The sequence below is a fragment of the Chenopodium album genome, chromosome 27, assembly GCF_948465745.1.
Source record: "Chenopodium album chromosome 27, dcCheAlbu1.1, whole genome shotgun sequence".
Lineage (NCBI taxonomy): Eukaryota > Viridiplantae > Streptophyta > Magnoliopsida > Caryophyllales > Amaranthaceae > Chenopodium > Chenopodium album.
In genome coordinates, this window is record NC_137860.1 from 20,336,784 (window position 1) to 20,363,780 (window position 26,997).

The window sequence follows — 26,997 nt, forward strand, 5'->3', positions numbered from 1 at the left end:
TTCAATTTCATTCAAACATTAGTGTATTGTCACAATTAACAAGAATGGATCAAGTGTGATACGAAACAAGAATTAGCACCCTCATTGACCAATTATTCTGACCGCTTCTTTTCCCCAAATTTGAATCCACCCTAGGTGTTTTGGATGTTTTTGTCCCTCGGGAGAGTTACAGCTCGAAGACTGGTCCGAGATCAGGTGTTTTCTCTGATGTGAGAGAATGTAGGGTTGTAATAAATGATTGAACGTGCCCCCAAATTGGGGGAATCTCCCTATTTATAGGGTCATTGGGATGCGTGCCCTTAGTTAGGTCACTCTAACCTAATCTTGATGGGATGCGCCGTATTGCGGCTTTCTCGGGATTTAGGCCCTTGAAGGCCGCCTTTTCTCCCATTTTCTTGGAGTGCCACGTGTCAAGCAACAGTTGGTCCATTTTGGACTAATCCTGGGGTGACATGTGGCGCCCACTGATCTGAAGGATTTATGTCTTTGTCGTGAACAATTACTAGATATATAAATGGATCAAATTATGGAGATAATTAAGTTCGTACATTTGGGTCGTCGTTTAATCATAGATAGGTACTAACGATCTTTAGGCTAGTAAAATAGCCCAATGCCCAATTGGACGGATCCTATAAGGTCACACAAAGGGCCTAGATCGAACACGAGAGGACGAGGCCCATGATGGGCCTCATCCCCTATAGTGGCCGGCCATATGGAGTAAGGTTGGAGGGTTTTGGGCTTCCTAACCCTAGTCTAATTATAATGGGATTATAAATAGACTAGGTGCCTAGGGTTTGCTAATACACTCAGTGTAATTCACTTGATCAGTAAGATAAAAAACCCGAGTTAGCAAACACGAGACCAAGCCCCTCAAACTCTCTCTCTCTCACGGCACTCTCTCCTCCCTCGGCGCTAGTGTGGTTGTTCGTGGTGGTCGATTAGTCCATTAAAGGTGGTGATCGTGGTTTTCCTCAATCACTCGACCAATCTAGTATTGGTGGACGGCTCGTTCGAAACTCGTGGACTAAGTAGAGGAGCAACGCTTGGGGCTCTATTCTCTCCCTGATTTTCCAGTCGAATAGCTACGTGGAATTCACGCTTCAAAGGTATGATTATGTGTCTTGTGTGTTATGCATGTGATCTTGGGATTAGGTACTTGATTGAATATGATTCATGATTTTCCGCTTAATAGTACCTATAAACTCCTACATGATCGGCCCACGTGGCATGGTTTAAATTACTCAAAACATTTTCCCCTCAAACATGTGATGTGGCACGCCACGTGGCATCTGTGACACGTGTCACTCTGCCGTTGGTTGAATTTTGACTGTGAATTTTAACTTTTCACATTCTGGGGAAATTACTGGAATGCCCCTGTATTTACCCCTCTATAAATAGGGGTTTTACCCTTCTTATTTGGACTTTTCCAAAAGTATTCTAGAGAGAGAAAGTCAAAGGTTTAGAGAGAGAAGCTCTGACAACCGTCAGTGTCAAACAGAAACAACCTCCTTTCACCCGCCCGCTCAGCCGGTTTAGCAACCCCTTGTTTTATATACAAGCAAGGTCACCTTCAATTCGTCTGCAGCCGGTCAACGCTTGACCCTTTCCAGAGTCGATTTTAAAGTTACCGTCTCTACCCCCTCCAGCTCATTATTGTTTTTTCCGTTTACATAATTTCATTCAATAAATGGACTCATCACCAACACACAAGGCACAACCTAGGTCAGTAGTCAGCCGATCTCCTAGTACGGCTAAGTCTAGGACTGGGGGTGCCGTCTCTAGGTGCATGGAGCAATTTTGTACATCCCCCAAACCGACCCTCTCTGTGTCTATGCAGGACACAATGGCTAGAACCAAACAAACAACCATCATACGGCAAAGGAGAGACGGTGTATTGGAGGTACCGTTTGATGAAGTGACACCGGCTGACGGATAGTAGTGATATGTCTATTTTATATAGTATTTTATCCCCCGTCCCACAGTCAAATATATGCATATTTGAGCTCTTCGGGGCTACTTTTAGTACTAATGTGTGGTTTCAAGTGTTTTGTAGAGTTGACATTTGTTTTGTAGGAATTTCCCAGATTTGTCGGTGATTCCTATGGTTTTCCGGCCTCTACGAGATATTGGAGCTTGTAGCACATTCATGACCGTTGTTTGTAGCCCAAGACCGATCGTATCGGTGACTAAGGGATTGGTTCGTGGAATTGGTCCGAACTATGGACCAAGGAAGACAATGGTTGGGCCTCTTATGAGTTTAAGCCCAAAGAAACAAAGAAATAAAAGGAAGCCACGGCTAAGAAAGACCGGGCCCGATCGGGCGAGTGCCCAGATTATGAAGACAAAGCAAAAAGGCGGGCCCGATCCGCCCGATCGGGCGCGTGTTTCTGGAGGAAGTTAAGCGTCGGATTTATTTGTTTTAGCTTAGGATTTGTTAGCTTAGTATAAATATATTTTTGTTAAGCAAGTTTAGCGTCTTTTCGACCACACTCTCTCTATTATTCTCTCTTTACTCCTTCTTACTTTCTTTCTCTCTCTAACTTTTCTCTCTCCTCCCCTTAATTAAACTCTTTGTAGTATTATCTCTCTTGTTTCTCTCTCTACAACTCTTGGTTTAATTCCATCCTTTATTTCCCTTAACTTTGGTAACAATTTCTTCTCTATTCTTTTTAGTAATTTAATCTCTTTCTCCCATCATGACTTGTTTAATTGCTTTGATTAGTTTAGATTTAATTATGTGCGAGTAGTTTTCTTTCTAGGGTTTGTGGAGATCCATAAATAATATGAAGGGGTAATTTATTATTGTTGATTGTCAATTCTTGATTAATTTCCTATTGATTGATTTAATGCTATGCAATTAGATTTGGCCAGATTTAATTTGTATGAGTTTAGCAATATTGATTCGAGATTCGAGAGATGAGAATTGATGTTTAGGCTTAGTTTCAATAGGCAGACTAATTTATAAATGGTTAAGTCGAGATTCGAGAGATGAGATTTAATACCGGTAGATTAATTCTGTGATTGTAATACGTAGCGAAAGCCCTTTATGATCTGATTAATTGATGCATTGATGATTGATTATTATGTTTTACCCTGGAATATTATTTATTGGTGAACCTATTCCCTAGGTCTTTTACTCATTGATTTCATTCTCTTTACCCTTAACCTTCGTAGTTTAGTTTCCTTTTAATAATAACAAATTGGTTACTTGATAATTTAGATTGCTCTTAATTAATTAGGAATAAATTGACTCGTTTCCCTGTGGTTCGACCCTTCTTCCCTATCTGCATAGTTAGAGGATTTAGGAATTATTTTTGATTAGGTGACTACGACTTTAGCCTATCAGGTAGACATGCAAATTGATATGGGGGAGTACTCTCCATCTGGGACCCCTAGGACCCCAAGTGATGGAATCTTAAATGAAGAGGAGGATGAAGACGGTGAGGAGGCCGCCTTTAATGCTGGGTCTCAAGAAATTGACCCTGAATAGAGACGGGGAAGACACCGCGTCTGCCTCTAGATCAGACGGGGAAGAGGTCTCCCAGGAAAAAGACGGGGGAAACACTGCCACAGGGTCTAGCTTTGAGGATAGTAGTGATAGTGATGATGATGATCTCCCTCCTCTTGAGGATAGCGAGGAGAAAGAGCGAAAAGACTAGCTTGATAAAAACAACCCGAACGAGATCCATGTGTCAGCCAAAGATATAGCTTCAATGGAGAAGGGTTTAGACAATTTCAAACTCAAGTACCCTCTAGGAGACGGATTTGACATCCGGGTGCCGCCTGAGTTAGGCACCATTGCTTGGGAGGACGAACAGATGAATGTCAACCGGTATTTTGGCTGTTATGGGGCGGCGTTCATAGCCGGCCTCCCCCTCCCCCTTCTTGACGCTATTAAAGCCATCCTCCGGGGATACGGCTTGGGCGTATGGCAGTTGACTTCAAATTCTTGGGTCAACATTTTAGGTTACATAGCTGCATGTGAATAGCAAGGACTCCATCCCGGCTGGGAGGCTTTTGCACACATGCACTACTTAAGTAGAAGCCCAGGCGGGTGGAGAGCGTGGTACTCTCTCACCACCTACCCCAAGTACTAAATGACCTTAGACAAACCGTCTAAGTGGGATAACTGGAAGGAGCGCTTCTATCTGGTGTCTTCTTCCAAGGAAAGAGAGAACCGTGAGGACTATGACAACATTATAGAGTCGGGCTTTTTTGAACTATTGGGTCAGAAGTGTGTCCTCCCCCGAATCCCGGATGAGGACTATGACAGCATTATAGAGTCAATCTTTTTTGAACTGACTACTACGCCTATCTCAACCGGGGAGCTGATTTATGTGCTAAAGAATTGGATCCCCCGGCATGTGTGGTTGAGAGATGAGGCCTTTTTGTCCGCCTGTGGTCTCAGTACTGCATTTACTAGACGTATGTCTTCATACAACCGACATTTATTTTGTCGTCTGTACTACTATTGTGTCGCTTTCGCTTTTATTTTCTCATCTTCATTTGCACTGACAGACTGCTTTTTGTTTTTTGGGCAGAACAAGGTAGAGAGATGGTTTCTGAACAGAGACCCCTAGACGTTCTGCAGCCCAGGTCCGCAAAGATAAGGCGGAGAAACAAAAGAGGGACTTGGCAGCCAAAGGGTCAGGTATCCACTATTTAACCTTTTTGCTTTAAATTTTATGTCTTCCGATAGAGCCGTTTTACTAGCGGATGTATACCCATTGTATCATTTGCCTTTCAGGATGTTCCTTGATCCCTCCAAAATCTCTTCAAACAAAAATCAGATGAGACTGTTGACAGCTCATCCAAGTCTCAGAAGGTTTCCTCATCCCAGACGGCTTCTGTGCCTCCGATTGGGAAGACCCGCCTCAATATCGGGGGGAAAAGCATTAACATGCAGGGCTTCAGCCTGGGTATTGACCTAGGCAAATTTGGGGCCGAGGCGGCGCCCAATTCAGGCGAGAAGCTAAAAGCGGCTCGGAGCTCTGTAGCTGCTGTAGGTGATGACATCTTGCAGATAATAGAGCAAGGTATGGCTAGTCCCTTAAGGTCACCGTTTGAGGTTCCCTGGCCCATGCGAGTAAAATCTTACTGCATTTCCGGCCTGTGCGCCATGTATTTGGATGTAATCCTTTGACAATTTTTCTTTTTCCTAGATGGTTTTCTGGTCAACAATATTCTACCCAACCGTTTTGGTTGGGTTTTTATTTTATGGAAATACCGACTGAGTCGGTTTTGCACATTTTGTTTCAAATTTCTGTATTTGAATCTTGCATACATATATACTTGAATTTTTGCCTAACTCTTTAATAGCATGCGGCAAATAATAATCCGACTGTACCTGCCCTGGGCGACTATGTGTTTGGTTTCAGGTTAGATTGATTGATTGACTTGGGAAAGTTTGATACTTTAAGGAGTATGAGATGTTCCTAAGTCAATCAATCACAATAGTGATTGCCCCAAACCAAGTGCACAGGCGTCCATTGTTACAGGCATTTTAGCCTCTTACCTAGGCGGTTAAAGACCTTCTGGGGTGTTTGTAGTGTAATTACGCTCAATGTCCTTTTCCCCATTGGGAGGACTTGCATAATTTTGGTATAAATAACCTAAGTAAGAACTTCAGTCGGTCACTGGCTGATGTCTTTGGACTTCCGGTCTTTCGAAAACTTAGTCGTTCTTTAGATTATTCTGGTCAAACGGCTATGAGTTGACCAATTAGGTCGTTCAATTTTTGTCGTCTATATGCGTTTGTAGAGCAAATGATAAAATGCCCTCTACGACGATTTTCACCCGGAAGGGCGTCGCGGGACGCCATACTCGCATTGAAGCAGACGAATTTATAAAACATATTATCATCCGGCCATTGGCCACATCTCTTTTTCAAGACGGTTGTATAGCCGCTAAATCCTTGACTTAGCTTAATATTTATGAATAGTGTACGAAAAATTACGTATGCATATAAAGCAACAAATAACGTAATTGGAAACAAAAAGTAACTTTTTCATTGATAGGCTTCTCATTAACAAAAAATTTACAATTCTCAGAAGTAGTACTTCTTTAATTTGTCTACATTCCAAGTTGAGATCTTCTCGGATTCCGAGATCAGGTGTTTTCTCTGATGTGAGAGAATGTGGGGTTGTAATAAATGATTGAACGTGCCCCCAAAATTGGGGGGAATTTCCCTATTTATTGGGTCATTGGGATTCGTGCCCTTAGTTAGGTCACTTTGACCTAATCCTGATGAGAAGCTTTCTCGGGATTTGGGCCCTTGAAGGCCGCCTTTTCTCCCATTTTCTTAGAGTGCCACGTGTCAAGCAAGGGTTGGTCCATTTTGGACTAATCCTAGGGTGACACGTGTCGCCCTCTGATTGGCCCACGTGGCATGGGTAAAACTACCCAAAACACTAGGGATGCTTAACCGTTTAGCTCATGCCTCTCTTCGGTTTGATGACCCTCACAAAATCTAACCCTCCACCAATATGTAGACCAATAGCATATAAAGATCAAAAGGACTTTCATATGGTTTTAATGAGGCTAGGGTTAAGGGTGTGAATATTTAGGAAAGTGGTGGTAAAAATGCCAAGCTAAAAGAGTAGTACACAACCTTTAGAAATGGAGATCATATTCAACTCTTACTAATATATCATCACCGTACTCCAATTTTTAAACTATAACCCCTTTTTCATCATACATTCATCATTTTCAACTTATTTTGATTGTACAATATTTTTGCTTTTATTTTTTTTTCTTTCTTTTTTTTCGACCCTCTTTTCATTTTTTTTTTCTTTCAGGGCTCATTTTTATTTTTTCTTCTTTTCATACTTTCAATTTTTTCTTCCCTTTTCTATTATAAAACTTACGACATAACTCAATAATAACATCACTCCTTTTAGCAAGGCATAGGTAAAGGCCATAAACTTGTAATGTAGGATTAGCCAAATGATGGATATTACGGCACAACAGGGCTAAGCAACAGGTAAAAATGTAAAAGAAAAAAAATATGAGTGAGCCTAATTCTGAAGGTTCTAATCCGTAAAGAAAAATAATGCCTTTATCATTTCTCATACACTTTGGTCTTTGATCTCAGGAAGCTAAAATACAAGTCCCAATTTGAGCAAGCAAGAAGAAGGATATATATGTAGAAAATTGAGTCTTACGAGGTTTGTGGCCCTCCTTTCGGGATTCATCGCATAGGGGAAAAGCAATCCATCTTACCACAAAGTCACAAACAATATCACAAACAATGTCAATGAAGGACTTATGCTATCTTTACATACCATGTATTTTTTTTCTTATTGATCCAAAATAAGTCAATTAGTGACAATCAAAACAAAACCTTTTTTTTTTAGAAATTTCATGAAGCATGTGCAGAAAATTTGGCAGCACTTCCCCGCATTTATCAATATTGTTAAACTCATTGAAAACCTGCACAAAATCCCAGCCATGCTTCATACATGGCAACACAAAGAAATCGAACTATCATTTTAAAACACAAAAGGCGATTGCAGAAAATTTCTAAGACCTCTCCCCCACACTTAAGGACAAACATTGTCCTCAATGTTAATAAACAGAACTGAAAAGCAGAGAGTAGGTGTAGCTATGGCAGCCAAGAACCCAAAAAAAAGGAATTTAAGGGCATGGAAAGAGACAACCTGATGGAAATTGAAGCTTGGTATTTGCAGCATCCAAAGCTCAGCAACAACACTAACCGGCACCACCTGACGCATAACAGCTACTTCTCTGAAGCAACATATTCCACCAGATTATAACTAGCAAAACAGTTACTCTCTTCTCTTCAATTTGAATTTAAGTTTCCAGCTCACCATCTTCATTAATTTCTTAACAGCAAAGGGAAACAGAAAAAGAAATAGACAGAAAAAAAATAATAAAAAAATAGGAATGAGAGAAACAAAAAAGAAAAGAGCTTGGGTTTCCTCCCAAGTAGCGCGTGTTTTAAGTCCCGAGCTTGACTATCATGAGTGTTCTTAACCAGGGTCTTCTAAGAAGTCAGTCACTTCTTTAGGTACCATCTCATGCCCTATCTCATAGCCTAAGTAAGGTTTGAACCGCTGGCCAATTATCTCCAAAAAATTACCTCTTTTCTTCCATGGTGGGCATGCTTCAATAGCATTTTCAATCTCTATTAAGTATGCATATTCATCTTGAGTTGTACTTGCACTTGATAGACATACTTCGAGGGTATTTTCAAAAACAAAATCTATTGATCTTCTATCTAAACCAGTGATTTCATCAACTCTGAACACATGATCAGAAACAGGAGAGTATTTTTTTCTTGAAACAAATCGAAATGCACCTCTTCCTCGCCAATTTTAAAAGTTAGCTTACCATTTTTAACATCAATTATAGTACCAGCAGTAGCTAAAAATGGTCTTCCTAGAATAATAGGGAAATTAACATCCTCATCCATATCAAGAATAATGAAATCAACAGGAATGATAAACTTATCAACTTTCATTAGCACATTTTCCATAACTCCTAGAGGATATTTAATGGACCTATCAGCAAGTTGTAAAGTCACGGTAGCGTGTTTTAAGTCATTTAAGCCTGGATTCTTGTAAATAGAGAATGGCATGAGAGAAACACTAGCACCTATAAAGCTTTAGAAAAATTAATATCACCAATAGTGCAAGGAATAGAAAAACTGCCAGGGTCTTTCAATTTAGGTGGAAGCTTTTTTGAATTACAACACTACATTCTTCACTTAAAGCAGTAGTCTCATAGTCCTCCAATTTTCTCTTTTTAGACATGATTTCCTTGAGAAATTTAGCATAAGAGGGTATTTTCATCAAAGCATCAACAAAAGGAACGTTAACTTTCAATTGTTTAAACATTTTCAAAAACTTTTCATATTGATTATCCACTTTGTTTTGCGTAAGTCTCTGAGGAAAAGGAATTGTAGGTACATATGGCTTAAGAGTAACAGGTTTATAATAATCATCATTGTTATCTTCAGATTGATTTTCAATTTCATTCTTGGCATTTTCACTTACTATCTCTCTGGTTTGAGATTGAACATCATCAAGGATTTTACCATTTCTTAAGGTGACAAAGTTACATTGTTCTTTAGGATTAACCTCAGTTTTACTAGGCAAACTTCCTTGACTCCTAGAATTAATACCATCAGCTATTTGTCTAATTTGAATTTCCATATTTTTAGTTGTATTAGCTAATTGATCAACCTTATTTTCCAATTTTATAAATCTCTCGGAAGTAGCATTAGCAAGTTTTTCAATAGCCAATTCCCATGAAGGTCTCTCTTGTTGTTATTGTTGTTGTCTTTGTGGGAAACCAGGTGGGTTTTGTGGTCTAATATTATTATCTTGGTTTCCTTGATCTCTCCAAGAAAAATTAGGATGGTTCTTCCAGCCAGGATTATAAGTATTAGAGTAGGGGTCATTTTGTGATCGATTATAATTAGAAACAAATTGAGCTTGTTCAAAATTAGGACAATCATTATTAGCATGTGCACCCCCACAATTATCACAAGACAAATCAGGACTAGAAATAAGACTAACATTACTCATTTTACTGAAAATTTTAGTCAAATTATCAACCTTGGCATTTAACATGTTAATACCATCCACATCATACATCCCAGTACTCTTTTTAGCAACTGATCTTTCACTAGAACAACCATAATTATTAAAAGCAAGTTCTTCTAATAACTTATTAGCTTCTTCAGTAGTCTTACTCATTAAAGCACCACCTGCTGCAGCATCTATAATACTTATAATAGAGTGATTTAAGCCATTATAAAAAGTTTGCACAAGTAACCAATCAGGTATTCCATGGTGAGGACATTGATGTTGCAAATCTTTAAACCTTTCCCAAGACTCATATAATGACTTTAATTCATTTTGAGTGAAATTAGTGATGTCATTACGCAATTTAGCTGTTTTAGTAGGTGGGAAAAATTTATTCAGAAAAGCTTGAGATAAAGAAGTCCAAGTAGTGAAAGGATCAGACGATTTAGAAGACAACCATTTCCTTGCCTTATCTCTAAGAGAAAATGAAAACAACCTAAGTCTAATAGCATCTTCACTTAACCCATTTAGCTTAATGGTATCACAATTTTCGAGGAAATTAGCTAAATGTTCTAATGGACATTCAATAGGTGATCCCCCAAACTGATCTTGCTGAACTATATGAATTAAAGCAGGCTTAAGTTCAAAATTATTAGCTTGGACAGAAGGTCTTACTATACTTGCAGAGGTTGAACTAGCATCGGGCATTGCATACTCACGTAACATCTTAGGTAGTGGTTCTACCATGTTTTCAGTTTTTGAGAAAAGCGACTCCAAGTTAGGAATTAAAGGTTCTTGTTTAGAAATTTGGAGTCTCCTTAATGCATGCAACGTTCTTTCGATTACTGGATCAAAAGGAATCAAAGTACGATTAGTACGTGGCATACACTAATATAAAATGACAGTAAAAAGTAGACTATAATGCTGAAACTCAAACGAAAACAGAATTAGAAAGGCATAATTTTTTTTCCTCCTTTAAACTATTGTTGTGTGCAGTAGCAGCAACATAAATTTTTTTTATTCAAACTGCAAAATACAGAAAACAGATTGAAAATAACAGCAGCTAATTTTTTTTCAAACTCTAAGCGACACAAACAGAAAATAAATAACAAACACAAAAAAAAAATGAAAAAATACGGTCTAATAATAACAGAATTAAAAATAAAGTCTAAACTAATACAAAAGTTTCTATGGTATGATATTGAATTATTGCCTTCCAACGGCGCCAAAAACTTGGTTGGGCCTAAATCTACCGCAAGTGTACGTGTCAATCACTGTAAATATAAGGTGAGCAATGTATCGTATCCCCAAAGAGGTCTACTCAATTACCGAATTAAGAAACAAAAACATTATTTAGACGACGGAAAATATGAGAAAAGTACTACTAAAACTATAAAGGATATAATTTGTAAACTAATAAAAACGACAAACAAGTATGAGTTAAATTAATAGTTCTAGGTTTCGGGTTTCGCCAATTACGCTCTAAAATGAAATTAAACTAATTCTAGGGTTGAAAAAAATATAATTAACAATGATCGAATTACCAATAGTATGTTATCTCCTCTCCCAAGGTAGAAAACGTATATTTTTTTCAATCTCATGTCTACTTCCGTGATCACAACAATTGACATAAACTCATTAAGAATAAGAATTCAATAAAGACCACCCCAAGTGTATAACTATTCCTAAAATTATACTACTTGATGTTTGATAATCCCACGAACTAGTCTTGAAAGTTCACTCCCGCTAATAAATCAATACCTTAAACATACAATCAATTGGCCAGATTAATCATACGAAATAAAACAAGAATATCAAATTGCAATCATATAAATCAAACCCAAAAAAAATAATTCAATTCATTGATAGATAATAAGAGACTACATCCCTAACCTAGAAGAAGGAAATTTAGCCGGACATGAAAATTAGGAGAACACAACTAATTGATGAAGAATTAATATTAAAAATGTCAAATCAACCCAAAATCAATTAATTGCATAAACTTTAAAGGAAGAAAATAAGAAAGCTGATCATTGCTTGATGTGTAATCGGGTTGCTGCACCAGTCACGGCTCACCGCAAAGCTGGTCGCCGACCTAGTGCCTGTTAGGCTGGTTCCTCCTTCACATCCCTTACTTGTTGCATCTCCGTCTTCCTCTGCGTGTCTGTCTCCTTTTCTTCTTCTGTGTAAGTATAATGTTGGGTACTCAACTTTGCCAAAAGTTGCAAATAAGGTACTTAACTTTCAGAAGTGGCAATTTGGGTACTTAACTTTGGAAGAGTACTAATCGGAGGGAATATTCCGGCAAGTGACCTGTTGTATCCGGTTTCGGCCGGTTAAAGCAAATTTTTTTATTTATTTTAAATTTCGAAAAACAAAGTAATGATTACCTTCATTGGTAAACGAGCGAAGATGCTTTCTCTTGTATCAATGCTCATCAACGAGTGGCGGGAAACTAATCTTCATGAAGGTTCTTTTATAAGCTTCCCAAAACTACCCCTCCCTCCTTATTTCAGAAAACCTTTTATCTCCCTTTTCCCTATAAAAGCAAGTAGAAAGGGGGGGGGGACCTTCATCATTTACTCCATTAAAAAGAACTTCAATAGAAGAAAGTGGCAATATTTATTATTTGATGACTTGGCCAACCGTGAATGTTGCTGAAGAAAGGGACAGGAAACTAGCGAAAAGAGCATCTGGACAAGGTATATTCTTATTATTTGTATTTATGGTGATGAATCTTGTACTTGTTGGTTGTTTTGTTGTTCTTGAAAGTGGTTGTTTGTTTTTTTCGCATGAGTATCATATGGTGTTTGAGTGAAGTATACTTAACTCTATGGTGTATGTATTTTATTTTTGTTGTAAAAGTGTTTGACTTAGATTAAACAAATAATATAATCTTGATTAATGTTGAATTTGTTTTAAATATGGAGAAAATAAGGTATGTGGGTAGTATGTGCAAGAGAGGCTTAGTCTAAGTACACCTCAATTACTTATGGTTAAAAAATGTTGGCCTTTAGGTATGGACGCCCTTGCTGATGCACACCCTCTCTTCAGCCAGTAGGATGTGTTGGTGACACACATATTCGCCCGCCTACTTTGGGAGGACAGGGACAGTGTGGAGCAGACCTGCAAGAAGTGGTGGGTCTGGTGGCGCCTTCGTCACCTGAACTTCAGCTACCCTTTCCATGGCCCTAGGGCTGCTATACAGGAGTGGATCCTTTAGGATGTGTTGTTCAATGATGGCCGCGACCTCCATGCGTGGCTTAACAAGGACATGACCGTTTACTTTGATGGTTTCCCACTCCTGTTCAAGGAGGAGTAGTAGGAGCAGGGGGTGGGGTGTCTTAGGTGCAGCATGTTAAGGCTTTTTTTTGGGGGGATACTTCTAGTTTAAGCTGAAGTTGATCCTTTTTTTCTGATGTAAAAAATGAACTCTGTTTTAGTTGTTGTTAGGTGTTTCTACTGTCATGGCATAAGTAGGTTTTTGTGACAAGTTTTATGATGTTGGTACTTGTCACTATGCCATGACAGATTGTTGGTGATTGTCGGCTGTAGTTGAGCCTACCTTTTGAATGGATGTAATGAAATTATTTTAAGAAAGGAATGAAATTAGTAATTATATATGAACTTTTGTCAATATTTACAGCTTTACTTAGTTTATTTCATTTGTATGCATATATATATATATATATATATATATATATATATATATATATATATATATATATATATTTATATATATATATATATATATATATATATATATATATATATATATATATATATATATATATATATGTATACAGATACTCAATTGACAGATGAATACAATCGATTATTGAACAATATTCCCATGTTTGTATAACAGGTAATGATGCATTTGAAACCTTGCATAATAGTTCATCATGGTGGGGAATGGGTTCAAGATGAGGGTCAAATTATATACAATGGGGGAAGGGTCAATACATTTGATGACATACCAGAAGATGTTGACTCTAACTAGTGGTGGGGAATGTGAAACAAGTTGTTGACAATTTAGGGTATAAAGACATAGTGAAAGTGCATTTCTTGGACCCTAGAAAGGATTTTCAATCTAGGATAAGGTTTCTGGGGTTTGATACTAGGTCCTGTGATCCCTTTCTGTCACTGTTATTGGAGTTTTGGGTTATTGACATATTTACAGAACATGAACATGAACATGAACATGCACATATACCTCAACACATAGGTATTGGACTAGGTGGATATGGCTCATTTGTTGAACTCCTAAATAGTGGTGTGCCTAGGAGTAGTGATCCATTTATAGATAATGATACTGTGGGGTCAGATAAAGATGATGCAGAGATTGTGAATGCAAGAACAAAGTTGAATGAAGATAAACAGAAGGAGAAATCATATGAGGATGAATTGATCATGTTGAGAAAGCTAGCAGAAACAAAGGGCAAAGATCCATCAGGTTATGCAAGTGATTTTGATGGACTTAGTGGGACAGACAGCCCATATAAGTCATCTGATGAGGAGGACTTTGGGTATTTGGTACAACTTGAGGGTAAAAGAAAGAATATTAGGAAAGGAGGATGTGTAGGGAGAACAAGCAAGTTTTTTGTTGGTCAGTCATTTGAGAATTCAACCACATTTAAGAAAGCTATTAGTGACTACTGTATTGAGACTGGTAGAGACACTCATTTCAGTAGGAATGACAAAAATAGGGTTGGTGGGCATTGCAAAAGTAAGGACAAAGGTTGTCCTTGGATGATTTGGGCTTCTTAGGAGAGAGGGAAAAGGAATTTCATGGTTAAAACTCATGTTGGTGAGCATACTTGTGGTAGGGAGCCAACAAGCAAGAAAATAATAGCCTCATGGGTGGCTAGGTTTTTCCAGACCAAATTCAAAGTAAACCCATACATGAATGTGCATGACATCATTGAGACTATATGGCTTGAAAAAGGGTTGAAAGTAAGTAGGTACCTAGCATTCAGAGCAAGAAAACTGGGGCAGAAACTCATTGTTGGTGAGTATGAGGAACAATTTGGTTTGCTTCCTAAATATGCAGCTGAAATTCTGAGAAGTAACAGGACAAACACAGTAAAACTGAAAATGAATGCCAATGTGTTTGAAAGAATTTACTTGTGTTTTGATTCTCTTAAGAAGGGATTCCTTGGTGGCTGCAGGAGGATCATTTCCTTGGATGGATGCTTTCTGAAGGGGCCTTTTGGTGGTCATCTATTAGTGGCTGTAGGGAGGGATGAGAACAATCAGATGTTCCCAATAGCATGGTCAGTAGTGGAGGTACAGAGCACGAATTAATGGACTTGGTTCTTAGAGCTTCTAGGTTCTGATTTAGGTACTTATGGTGGGGCAGGGTACACATTTATGTCAGACCAACAGAACGGTCTGTTTGCTGCTGTTGTAAACACATTCCCTGAAGCTGAGACAAGGGTTTGTGCAAGACATGTATATTGTAATTTCAGATCAGTCTTTGGTGGGGGTTTGGAATTTAGAAAGTAGTTTTGGAAGATTGCCAAAAGTACAACTGAGAATGAATTCAATGCAAACATTGGGCTAATGAGAGCTATCTCAGAAGATGCAGCTGAGGATCTCATGAACAGAAACTACAAAAAATGGTGCAGGGCATTTTACACCTCTCTTTCATGTTGTGACAGTGTTGATAACAACATGAGTGACGTGTTTAATGCATACATTCTTAATTCAAGGCATAAACCCATAATCACCATGTTAGAAGACATAAGGGAAAGTGTAATGGAGAGGCTATATAAGAAAAGAGATCAGATTGCCAACAAAGAAATGGTTTTGTGCCCTAGGATCCACCAAAAGTTGGAAAGATGCAAGATTTGGGCTAGGGGTTGGAATGCATACTGGGATGGTGGGTTTTGTTATGGGGTCAGAGAAGGTGTTACTCAAGATAAATTCGTTGTTAACCTTGCTCAGAGAACCTGTAGCTGCAAAGCTTGGCAAATTAGTGGAATCCCCTGCAAACATGTTGTAGTTGCAGTGTGGAACAAGTCAGACCATCCTGAGCCATATGTGAATGAATATTTCACAAAATCCACTTACCTGAAGGCATATCAACACTTGTTAGAGCCTTTAAATGGCCCTCAAGAATGGCCATTAAGGAATGACCTTGTTTTGCCACCAAAGCTCAAGAAGATTAGTCATAGGCCAAAAACAAAGAGAAGAATGCAGGCAGCAGAAGTTACTGCAACAGGGAAGCTCAAGAGCAAAGGAGGTGTAATCACTTGCAGAATGTGTTGTGTGCAAGGTCATAATGCAAAAGGGGTGCAAAAATGTTGCTGCAGAAGACAGAAGCAACACCAGAAATAGTGAAAACCGCGCTTCTGCAACTAGGGCACCACCTAAAGCTTAACTACCCATGCATATGAGGGGAGTGGGGATCTACACTTACCCCAATGGGTTTCAGAGAGTTGCAAAAGTAAGCAAAATTAAATTTTGAATTTTTTTGTCAATAATTTTGCATTTAGGTGTGAACTTTTCTTTTTAACTTAAATGCAGGGTAGTTTTAACCCCCAAAATCCTGTTGCTGCACCAAGACAACCTGTTCAAAGGGCATTTTACTCCGACTATGATGGGGAGCAGACTGTGTATTCTTGCAGTGAAGAATACCCCCCTTCATCACAACAAAGCCAGCATGATCCAACAACTATAACATCACAGGCACTGCAGGTGGGTTAACAAAACAATTTTCATTCAATTCATTTGCCAAATAGCATCATCCGAGTACATTTTTAACTGTTACAGGACCTAGCAAAGAAGAGAATAAGCAGCAATAACAACTAAGGTAACATACTACCTACAACTGCTTACATTTTGCTTTGCCTAAAATAAAAGTAAATCACAATAGCTGTAGCAACAATAATGCCCCACACTTGCCAACTCAAATTCACTCTTACACCCCTTTTGAATTTCATCAAGGTGTTTTCTGCCTTCATCTTCCTTGCATATTGATTGGCTTCACAAACTTGCTTCCTCATGGCCACCATCTCATGTTTCAACCTCTCCTTTTCCTCCACCAAACATAATATAACTTCAGTCTGCCAATCAATTGGTGCTTCAACATCTGTCCACTTGAAATACTTACACCCTCTTCTTTCAGTGTCTACATCATAATCTAGACATGCAAGGAATCTTCTTCCAGGGTTGTCCTTTGTCCAAGCCCTTGTCCTTGACACAAGCAAACCACAGTGACACCTCCTTGGGCTTGAGCTAAAACCTGAACTTAATCTTGACATGGTGACTGATTTTCCTTTTCTTCCTAATACTTGCAGATTCACCCAACAACAACACTAATTTCTGGGGAAAAATTTCAGAAACCAAGCTGTGAAGTAACCAAAGATCAGAAGCACTCTTATATATTATTTGGCCTTGGCTATTTCATTTGTAACGGCTACATATTTTGAAAAACAGTTACATTGCTCATTTTGCTGGTTAAATATGTACTCTGACAATTATTCATCTTCACAGGCTTCAAGGCAATGAAAAAAAAAATTAATCAAAGTTGCATTTATTAGTTGTTGATAATCGGCTATAGCAAGTGAATTAGGTTGAGTACAAAGTTTAGTACTCTAACTGCAACAAATGAAAGTTGAGTACCCAATCTGCAACTTTTGGCAAAGTTGAGTACCCACTCTTATACTTCACTCATAGTAGTTGTGAGGGTTTTCCTTTAATTTAGTTCCTTCGCTTCTTCTCCTTTTTGGGGTTTTGAGGTAATGGGTTTTCAACCCACTTCCTTTTTCTTTGGTGAAGTGTAGCACGTGAGGATATGTAGTGGGCTTTTCTTTATTTTCCTTTTCTTCATATAATCTTAATCAACCTGAGAGCAATAACAAAAAGAATGGAAATTTAGTATTGCTTTCCAAAATATGTCATAATAATAGAATATTGTAGCATAATTAACTAAAGTATTCTATTAAGCTTAACAAAGATAAATTCATAATAAGACATTAAAATCTTTGTAAACACATAATTTGTACTCTAAAATAGAGTAAAAATGATATAATAAAGTATATAAAATATAAACTTATCAATTTTTCAAGCCAAAGGGCATCACATTATAATAGAATAACCTCTGATCAGTGATGAAGGGCATCTTTTCTTGATCTTTCTTCCACAGGGGAATCTGATGAAAGCCCGAGTAGACATCCAAAAACTCATCAAGGCATGACCAGCTGTAGAGTCGGCTAGACTGTCGATCTTTGGAAGCGGATAAATGTCCTTTCGACATGCCTTGTTTAAGACAGTGTAATCAACACACATGCGCCAGGTACCATTCGGATTCCTTACAAGCACAACGTTTGCAACCCAATCCGGGAAGTTACATGGCCGAATGAACCCAACGTCTAACAAATTTTTAACCTCGGCAGCTGCCACCTGACTTCTCTCCTCACCGTGATTTTTTTTCTTTTGCCGGATAGGCTTCGTTTTTGGATCAATGGCGAGCTTATGGACAGCGAGATCCGGGCTGATGCCTGGCATCTTTTCCACTTCAAAGGAAAAGATGTCTTTAAATTCTTTCAGCAGAAGGTGCAAGTCTGCAACCAACTTAACAAAGGCAGTCGTCCCCACCTTAACAATAAGTTGTGGACGGTTGTAATCTAGAGCGAGGTCAATGTGTTCACCAGCCGGCTTGGGATGGAGCTCCTCTGACCGCTCCCCAGTCAGTGATTGCTATTTCTTTTCTTTCTTCACCTCCACCAGCTGATCGACTTTTCATTTCTTTCTGGCTGCTGGTGGGGTTGGGTTGGGATCCTTGACATCGTCAAGGTCTATTTGAAAGGAATGGTGTCCTTCGAACAAGTGTATTATTCTGATAGAGGGTACGGAATTATTAGAAAGCTAATTATTTAGTGAGGTCAAGATATCGGAATTTCTGGGTGGAGGCCGCTTCCGATTAGTTTTTGTATGGAATATTTCAAGCCATCCCAAAACTTGAACCCCACTGTGATCATACATTTAAGTATGGTGGCGTCCAAAGGGAAGGAAACAAGAGCAAAAGAGTCACCAACAAGTTTTAGGAACTTATAAACCGTTCACAGGGTGAAGGTTACACCCCTTCACGATCCATGAGATCGCTAACTCCATAGTGGTCTGGAACCATGACTAGATATTTGGGGATGAAGGTACGAATCCAATGTAAAAGAGGAAGAACTCGCCCTAATAATAGGCCTCTACTTTATTCTTCTCATATTCATGTGCGCTTTCTGACTAACATACAATCAATAGGTTAACCCTAAACCTGTTTAATCTATGTTGGTTGAATATTAATGCACGAATAAATCTATTATTGGCGATCACTTGAACTAAAATCATATTAGCCTAAACAGATTATTAATTATCTTATTAAGCATGATTTCAAGTACAAATTCCCTTTAAATATGCATAAAAGGCGTGATCAAGCAATAACAATAATAATAATAATATATATCAAGCAACATAATAATAACAATCATCATAATCTCAATTTCATCAAAGCATAATAATATTAATAGCAAGATCCTAGGCATGATAATAATAAGATTAATAAAAAATCCTAGCATGTCACTAAACATTAAAGATCAAAGCTTCATCCCTAACATGATACTAGCATGATATTAAAAAGAATAGGTTGCAACCTAAACATGATACTAAAAAGCAATAAAGAACATCCTAACATGATACTAGGAATTAAATAATATAAACATGCTTTCTATATCAAAAGAATAATAAAGAAGTGATTAGATTACATATTTTGTTGCCTCGTACCTCTTTCTAATAACAAAATACACGCGTTAGTAACTTCAAGGAAAATATTAAATAATAAATCTAATCAAAGAAATGAAATAGGATTTGGGACCAAACCCTCAGAAATTATCAACCTTTCACGTCTAGGGCGAAGGAAACTTCGAACTTGGCTAGGTGTGTCTAGAACTTGTGAATGCGGAATTGTGTATTTTGAAAAGGGAAGGTTTAGAAAGCAAGAGTATGAATGGCAACGGATCGGATTTGGGTCGGATGGAGCTTCACCTGCATCCACCATCCGCTCCACTCGATCCACCCGTCACCCGCTAAACCCATCACCCAGATCCGATCCATCCGTCATCCGCAGGTGAAACGGGTGGATTGGATGCTTATCGGGTGATAAACACTTCGTATAATTTCTATTTTAGAATTACAGATGTTGCACTTCTTAATTTTTAGTTTATTTTTTTGAAGAATCTTAATTTTTAGTTTGTCTAAATTCAAAGTTGTTAATAGTTCAAATTTTCAATTACACACTAACAACACTTATTAAAAAAACAGATTTAACATCAATTCCAACTTTGTCTTTCTTCTTCAAAAATCCCTGCAGCATTCTTCATCATCCTACCAATAAAAAAAATGAGTAAGATTTCATATAATATACTAATTAAGAAAATATAATCAACAATTATAACATTTGATTAGGATAATAACTAAATATACAACTGGATACATCAATATACAATTATATAAACAAGAGTAACAACCAGCCGCCAATTATACAGAGGATTAATCCTTTAAAACTAAGCCTTAACTGCTTTGTTTGATTTTTAAATAAGGGCATGACTACATGATAAATTATTATACACTCATATTACCAACATACATTACTTCAAATTGAGCGACATTTGCAAATTGCAAATGAAAAATATGCTTAATTTAATAAGTAGACGAAATAAAGAACATACAAATTATAGATTGAGATGAACTAGGAGAATAAAATAGAGAAATAAAGCAGAATATTACCTAAATCAACAACCAATACTAGCTGATTGTCGCGAGTGAGCAAATCCAAGGAGTGGTCGTCGGTGAGAGGAATAATGGCCGCCGTGAGGAGCTGATTGAAAGAGGGATTGAGTGAAGGCAGAAGGGTACTAAGGAAGTGTAGAACGTTTTAATATTGGGCTAGGGTTTCAGAATTGAGGAGATTAGGCTTGTGTATGTACATATATTTTTCATTTTTTAATTTATTAATCGGGTGGAGGATGACGGATCAGGTGATTAGCGGATGACGGATCGGGTGACGGATGAAGTGGAGCTCTACCCGAATCCGACCCGATCCGTCACCCACCCTTCATCCATTTAACGCGGATTCTCCTCCATTTATTTATATCGGGTGGATCTTCGGATATCCATTTAAGATTGCCATCCCTAAGCAAGAGGGAGAAGAATAAGCTTTTGCTTAATAGAGAAGAGAATAGAATTGTTGATTGTTGATGATTATTGATTGTTGGTTATTTGAAAACAGGGGATATGACCTCTATTGAGAAAATAGTCCGGAATCGATAGAAAAGAGTAAGAATTCGAATCGGAATAAAATTAGTGTCGCAAAGCTGTCGCCGTGCGGCGGACCTTGTCGCCGTGCGGCAGACCTTGTCGCCGTGCGACAAACCTGTTGTTTGGCGCTGGCTAAAAGATAAAAATGCACTTGTACGGAATTCTTTTCCTAATATAATTAAGTAATTGGAATCCGCATTTATCAGTTTTAAAATTCGTTTATCATAAAACACTTATTTATTCCAAATAAAACTCTTTAAAATATAATTATCAATTCTAATTCCATTAGAATTTAAAAGAACCTTCTAGATTATTCTAGAAGACTAAAGTCAATCCTAATAACTTTAGGAATTATAATTAATAGGCCCTCCTCTAGATCATTGGGCCACATATAAAAATCATTTCGGGCCTAATATAGTATTTTGGCCATAACTTCCTCATTATTCATCGGAATTGGGCTTATAATATATCGTTGGAAAGCTCTTTGTGAGCCCAATCCAACTACACTATTATTGGAACCTTATCATAGACCAAACTAAATTGTACTAGCTATTTTTCATAAATAGAGTACATTTTCAAAAACAGAAAGAAGATTTTTAAATAAAAACAACCGCATCACTAGACCTTTCACACTTTCACTTCGTTCGATAATACTTAACGTGAAAGATATTCATCACTGTGTTTGGTTTTTTTGGGACACATTTGGGTGTCTACAGTAATATTAATGTATAATAAATATTACAGCTTAATCTCGACTGAACCCATCGGGTCACACCCAAGCAATTAGCGAACCGAAGCGACGAATTAATTCGGAATGAATTAATGAGTCGCCCGAGTAATTAATATTTATACGTCGGAAATTCAAGCTTGGAGCGTCGTAACTGAGCGTCGGAAGTCGAGTCGTAAATAATAAAAGACGAGACAAGAAAAACTAATAAATCAATAAAATACCCCTAGCATCGGAATGCCCCGAGCAAACCGAGTGCTAGGGGCATATAGCCTTGCATGGTGGCTAGCATGCGCACCAAGCCGAGCTAAGGCTGGCTGGTGCATGCTAGCGCACCTGTGATAGCATGGCTGGCCGCAGCCATGTGCGCGCATGGGGACCAGGCCCTCGGCAGCAGCCCGCACTCAAGGTGTAAGGCCTGCTGGCTGAGAGCACAAGCAACAGCCCAAGGCTACAGCAGCCCGCACACACGTGCTGGGCCTGCTGGCCGTGGGTGGCCGCATGCCATGGCAACCAACTTTGGGTGCCTTGGTGCCCAAGTGGGACTACCATGTGGCGCAAGCTAAATGGTGGGTGGGGTGTACTGTCAGCCGATTTTGGGAGAGGGAGTGAGGAGCAAGTTTGGTCCCCCCCCCCCCCCCTTTTCCAAATGGTCCTTACCTAATCTCTCATGTGAGCTTGACACTTGTTGATTTATTAGTAGCTTGTTTATTTATTTTATTTTAGATTTAAAATAAAATGAATAAAATCAAAATCTCCCACATGGAAAGATGATGGGAATTTTGAGAGTCTTTGCCTATAAATACCAACCTAGGTAGTTGGGAATACTTCACTTGAGTAAGTGTTGAAAAAGGCATCCCAGTGTGAAAACCTTCGAACACTAATAACTCGGGTTTTGGTCGGGCCTTGCTAACTCCAAGGCAATAGACCGTTTTCGATGCTAGTATTGTGGGTGGACTTCGTAGGAGGTCCTCGTACGATCGGGGCTTAAGCTTTCGAAGTAAGAGCTCAATTAAGTGAGCAAAGCACGCTTCAAAGGTATTAATCTCCTACTTAGTCTTGTGTTTATGTTAATTATGTTTTATGGTTATAATTATTGTGAGTGTGGTCTTGGCTCGGATTTCCTTCCACGGGGGGTCGAACTCATAGAAACCCAACAACGGTATCGGAGCCTTGCTCATTTACTTTTTATAATCATATTTTTCAAGGTGTTTTAATGGCTTATTTTCTGGTTTTAAGTTGCTAATTAGATTAGTAGCTCGGGTTTATTAATTTTAATCTCATATTAAAGCTATATTCAGCCCAGAACCTAGATTTTCGCCAAAAAATATTGAATTTTGGGTGGGAAAGGCGTTCTAGAAATGGTTGTACCCTTTTAGGACTGTGTTTTTAGCCAAAAAACGACCAGAAATGCACGTTTTGAGGGATTTGAAAAATGCACCTTAAAATTTTATTGCATATTTATGATGGTTATGTATTTGGTTCTTTCCTTAATTTAGATGCAATTTTAAACCTCTTTAAGCATGGTTACTTGGTAGTAATTGGTGCTTAAAATTTTGGTTTTATTTTTCACATAATTGCAAAATAATTGCATTAGGTGTGAAAAGTTTGTTCTTTGTTGCTTCCAAGTACTAAAGATTCAATCTTTAATTGTTTTAAGTGATTGCAATTTTGAGTTACTAAATTCCATGAATTTTTGGTTGGAATTTGATTTAATCATGTATTAAGTTGATTGGAATCATAAATTTCAATCTTGTGATAGAATTTCATTTATCTTCATATTGGAAGATATAATTTTTCAAGGATTCATAAGTGTCAAAGTTGGAATTTTATTGAACTTGTGTTCATGTTTCCAACTCCCTTTTATTTTTGTCAAAATCTCATGATTAATTTAAATTAATTAAATTAATAGTGAGTTATTGCCCTTATTATTTTATTGCACCAGGTTAAACCAATTTTATTAATTTTTGTTATATGCACTTTAATGAATTTAATCAAAGTTGGACTTATTTAATTTTTCATTTTTGCTCACTAGATTGGTTCTAAAGTTAATTTAGAATTAATTAATTAGTCACGCAAAACTCGGATTTTAAAATCCCGAGAGTGTGGCACGCAAACCAAGGGAACACCCCTCGGCTAGTCGGGCTGCTGTGCAGCCCGCATGTGGCTACCGAGGTGGGGCTGCCTGGTTCGCGCCACACAAAGGCAGCGTGGCTATGTGCCTAGCCACAACAGCCGCACATCAGCACATGCCAAGCAGCAGCACGCTGCGGCTGTGCGTGCGTGCGTGCTGTTGTGTTGTGAGTGTCGTGGGCAGCATGTGCGAGCTTAGTGCTTGGTGCGGGGCGTACTACGTATATGTATGTACGTTGGTGCTTAATGCGTAGACATTGCCTGCGAAGCAATGTGGTGCAATGAGTTCATGCAACATGGCCATCATGGGCCACGTTTTTTATGCGTGAAAGTTCGCTGATGTGGGCGGTGTAACGCTTAGCGACATCGTGACCCACTCCCACGTTCATTGAGCATCAAGCGATTGTGCAAGTGGTAGCAGTCCAAGTCTTAGTGCTAGGCACTTAGACATTTTGGACTACGTAATTTTTGCTTAATTTTGTCGTTTTAATTATTTTATTAATTTAATTTGGTTTTAATTATTTAATAAATGAAGGAGGTTAGGCTTCGATTTTTGAGCGGCATTTGCAAAATTTAATTTTCGCAAATAACTGGTTTTACCGGCTTAATTAATTGGATTAATTAAGATGGATGCGGAATTTAGTGGGAGCTTCAATTATTAATTGCGCTTAATTTCATAATCAATTAAACAACTTTGACTAGTTTTAATTAGGCATGTTAATTGGATTAACGACCTAAATTAGTTACTAGTTTACGCGTGTTTTATGCATTGTTACTTGTTTGTCGTTGTAAAATGCATGGGCCATTCCCAAATAGTGAATGGATGAATGGAATGTATTCTCTCACAGGTTTTATGAAATGGCAACTAGTGGGGCCCGATTAGGATAGAAAATACGGACTACGTTCCGTGATGTATTTTTGTAAATCTAAGTACGGTTTGCGTACCGTTGAGTATTATTGTACCTTAATATTTAGAATATTCCTAATCGTAGATACTAGTATTTGCATTATTATGGTCATGTCTTGAAGATGGAGGTTCTTGGAAGACGAAGCCGTAAAGTTGCAAAAGAAGACCTTTTGAAGACTTGAAGATCTCAAGGGATCATGCTAGTTGCCAAATGCATCATATAATCATGCTTTATATATATTTATGCTTATGATTATGTATGATCGATATGTTAGATGCATGCTTAGGATATCTTTATGATGTGATGATTAATTAAGTTCACTTAAATCAACCAACATAGTAACCCTAGGTCCCTAAAAATATTGAGTAAAACATGCCTTTCCAAAACAACACTTACCAACCAAACGAGGGTGGTGATGGGCTACGCCGAAGCGAGGCATCACCACTTCTCCAAGGAACGTAAGGCACACCGGGTGTGCATGTTGGTTTTGGTTGTACTCAATAATATGAGTGATGGAGTCCTAACATATCAAGGCAAAAGAGATAAATCGTCAAGAGAGAATTAGATGCGACGATTATCTAACCAAGAATGGCTTGGAGCCATTAGCAAAGAGTTTCTTACCTTAGGGTAATAAGTGTTAGGACAAGCCAAAGCATGCCTAACTACTTATTGATTCTTTGGATTTTGGAATCGCCTTATTCTCGCCAAATAGGGACAATTTTAATGCGTGAATAAGACGTTGAATAAGCTTGAAATTTGCATGAATGCTTTAGATTTTGAACTTATTATGTTATTATCTTGATAAGTGGTTATACTTTGCACTTATATTTGTAGTATTCTAAATCAAATTATATTATTTTCATGATTGGTCCAGAATTAAAAAAAATAGCTATATTCATTAAATATGTACAAAACTTGACCTTGAGTAGCTCAAGAGTTCAATGAAGTACATAATCGACTTGGCAAGATATCCAAACGTCTAGATTAGATCAAGAGATGTTTGCTTGAGCCAAGCGTGACCATCTCAAAGTTATGAAATTGAAATTTTCATAAATAACTCCACAAAGAACATAGTTTGTCTTCACGGAGATCTCGATGCCATTTGAAAATGACTCGAACAATGATGGATCACATCCCTTTCTATAAATTTCTTAAATATTTGCACAAATGACTAATGTTACACTAAACAAAATGTCGAAGCTAAGAAAGGACGCCATATTCAGTTTTGGATAGAATTAACTTCTAAATGTCTTTGCAAGTATATGTTTAAGGCTCTTAGCCTCAGTGGGAGCTCACCGGCTTAGTCAGAGCTAGGTGACTCAATGGGAGCTTAATGGCTGATTAAAGGCTAAGATAGCTCAAGTGGGAGCTAACTGTTTGTTTCATAACGAACTTTTACCTAAAGACAATATACATGTCTCTTTGTAAGCATTCAAGTGAGACTACGGGCATTACCTCCACAACCTAATTGAGAACATAAGGTTTGTTGCTCTAAGTGGTGTCTTTCTGGAAAGTAACACATTTCCAAAATGACAAGTGGGAGGGAAATGAACTCGATGACCATCGAGATAAGCAACAAACTAGAACTGAGAATCTCGGAAGACCTTAAAAGGGCTTCGTGAGAATACCTAATGAAGAATACTCAAAAGGACTTTACAAGTGCCTTAAAAGAGAATTAATTACTCACAAAACTTCTGAAAAGTTGGAGTAAGATCAAGATAATTAAAGGGCTTTGGAAGCGCCTTGAAACTCAGTGTTTGATGCAATAACCCCGTATAGGTATAGAATTCACCAAAGGTTTGGGTTGAATCCTATAAATTTTCTATTAAGTTAGAAATAAACCTAAGACTTACAAGCATGCTATTAGATAGTAAGGGAACAATGCCTTGTAAGATAGCTACGACAAATCCAAATTCTGAATAATGGTTCGAGGCCATAAAATCCGAAATAGACTCCATGTTTGAAAATCATGTTTAAAACTTGATTAATTTGCATGAAGGGTGAAAGACCCATCGGTCGCAAATAAGTTTTAACAAATGTGGAAATGTATATGCATACATAGCTATATTGGTTGAAAAGGATACACTTAAATTCACGGAGTTGATTTTAATAAAACCCTATTCACCAATCGGAATTCTTAAGTCTTTTCATAATTGTTCTAGCAAAATTGCACATACAAAATATGGCAAAATAGATACCAAAACCGCCTTCCTAAAATAGGATTTTGGAAGTGACTATGAAAATAGTCTTAGGGTTTTGAAAATCTAAATAATGCTAGATTTGAAAGCAATCTCAAGAAATTCATTATGGGATTGAAGGAAGCATTGCATAAATAAAATTGGAACGTGTTTTCTCATAAAGTTAA

At 37.9% G+C, this 26,997-nt stretch overlaps 3 protein-coding genes and 1 non-coding gene across 4 annotated transcripts; 2 read left to right on the forward strand and 2 right to left on the reverse strand.

Moving 5' to 3' along the window:
• Positions 1–7,991: 7,991 nt before the first annotated feature.
• LOC145619749 (uncharacterized) lies at positions 7,992–9,176 on the reverse strand. The gene is made up of 3 exons (XM_081674448.1): positions 8,720–9,176; positions 8,353–8,616; positions 7,992–8,239 (listed from the first exon to the last, which is right to left on the reverse strand). The coding sequence occupies exons 1-3, from the start codon at positions 9,174–9,176 to the stop codon at positions 7,992–7,994; spliced, it is 969 nt and encodes a 322-aa protein (XP_081530574.1).
• A 114-nt stretch (positions 9,177–9,290) lies between these two features.
• LOC145619750 (uncharacterized) lies at positions 9,291–10,298 on the reverse strand. The gene has a single exon (XM_081674449.1). The coding sequence runs from the start codon at positions 10,296–10,298 to the stop codon at positions 9,291–9,293; it is 1,008 nt and encodes a 335-aa protein (XP_081530575.1).
• On the forward strand, positions 9,811–9,917 carry LOC145621756 (small nucleolar RNA R71). The gene has a single exon (XR_014108555.1). It is a non-coding gene; the product is annotated as a small nucleolar RNA R71 (small nucleolar RNA).
• A 4,818-nt stretch (positions 10,299–15,116) lies between the features above and the next one.
• Positions 15,117–15,893, forward strand: LOC145619751 (uncharacterized). Its single transcript, XM_081674450.1, has one exon. It carries the CDS (start codon positions 15,117–15,119, stop codon positions 15,891–15,893), a length of 777 nt encoding a protein of 258 aa, XP_081530576.1.
• Positions 15,894–26,997: the final 11,104 nt, after the last annotated feature.

What these genes read in the sequence shown, in the direction of transcription:
- LOC145619749 (XM_081674448.1), bottom strand. Translation starts at nt 9,176, where the DNA reads ATGGAAATTCAAATTAGACAAATAGCTGATGGTATTAATTCTAGGAGT. An exon ending in TACTGCTTTAAGTGAAGAAT is followed by an intron (nt 8,617 to 8,719) that starts GTAGTGTTGTAA and finishes AAAGCTTTATAG; the next exon opens with GTGCTAGTGTTTCTCTCATG. An exon ending in TATAATTGATGTTAAAAATG is followed by an intron (nt 8,240 to 8,352) that starts GTAAGCTAACTT and finishes TCACTGGTTTAG; the next exon opens with ATAGAAGATCAATAGATTTT.
- LOC145619750 (XM_081674449.1), bottom strand. Translation starts at nt 10,298, where the DNA reads ATGGTAGAACCACTACCTAAGATGTTACGTGAGTATGCAATGCCCGAT.
- LOC145619751 (XM_081674450.1), top strand. Translation starts at nt 15,117, where the DNA reads ATGAGAGCTATCTCAGAAGATGCAGCTGAGGATCTCATGAACAGAAAC.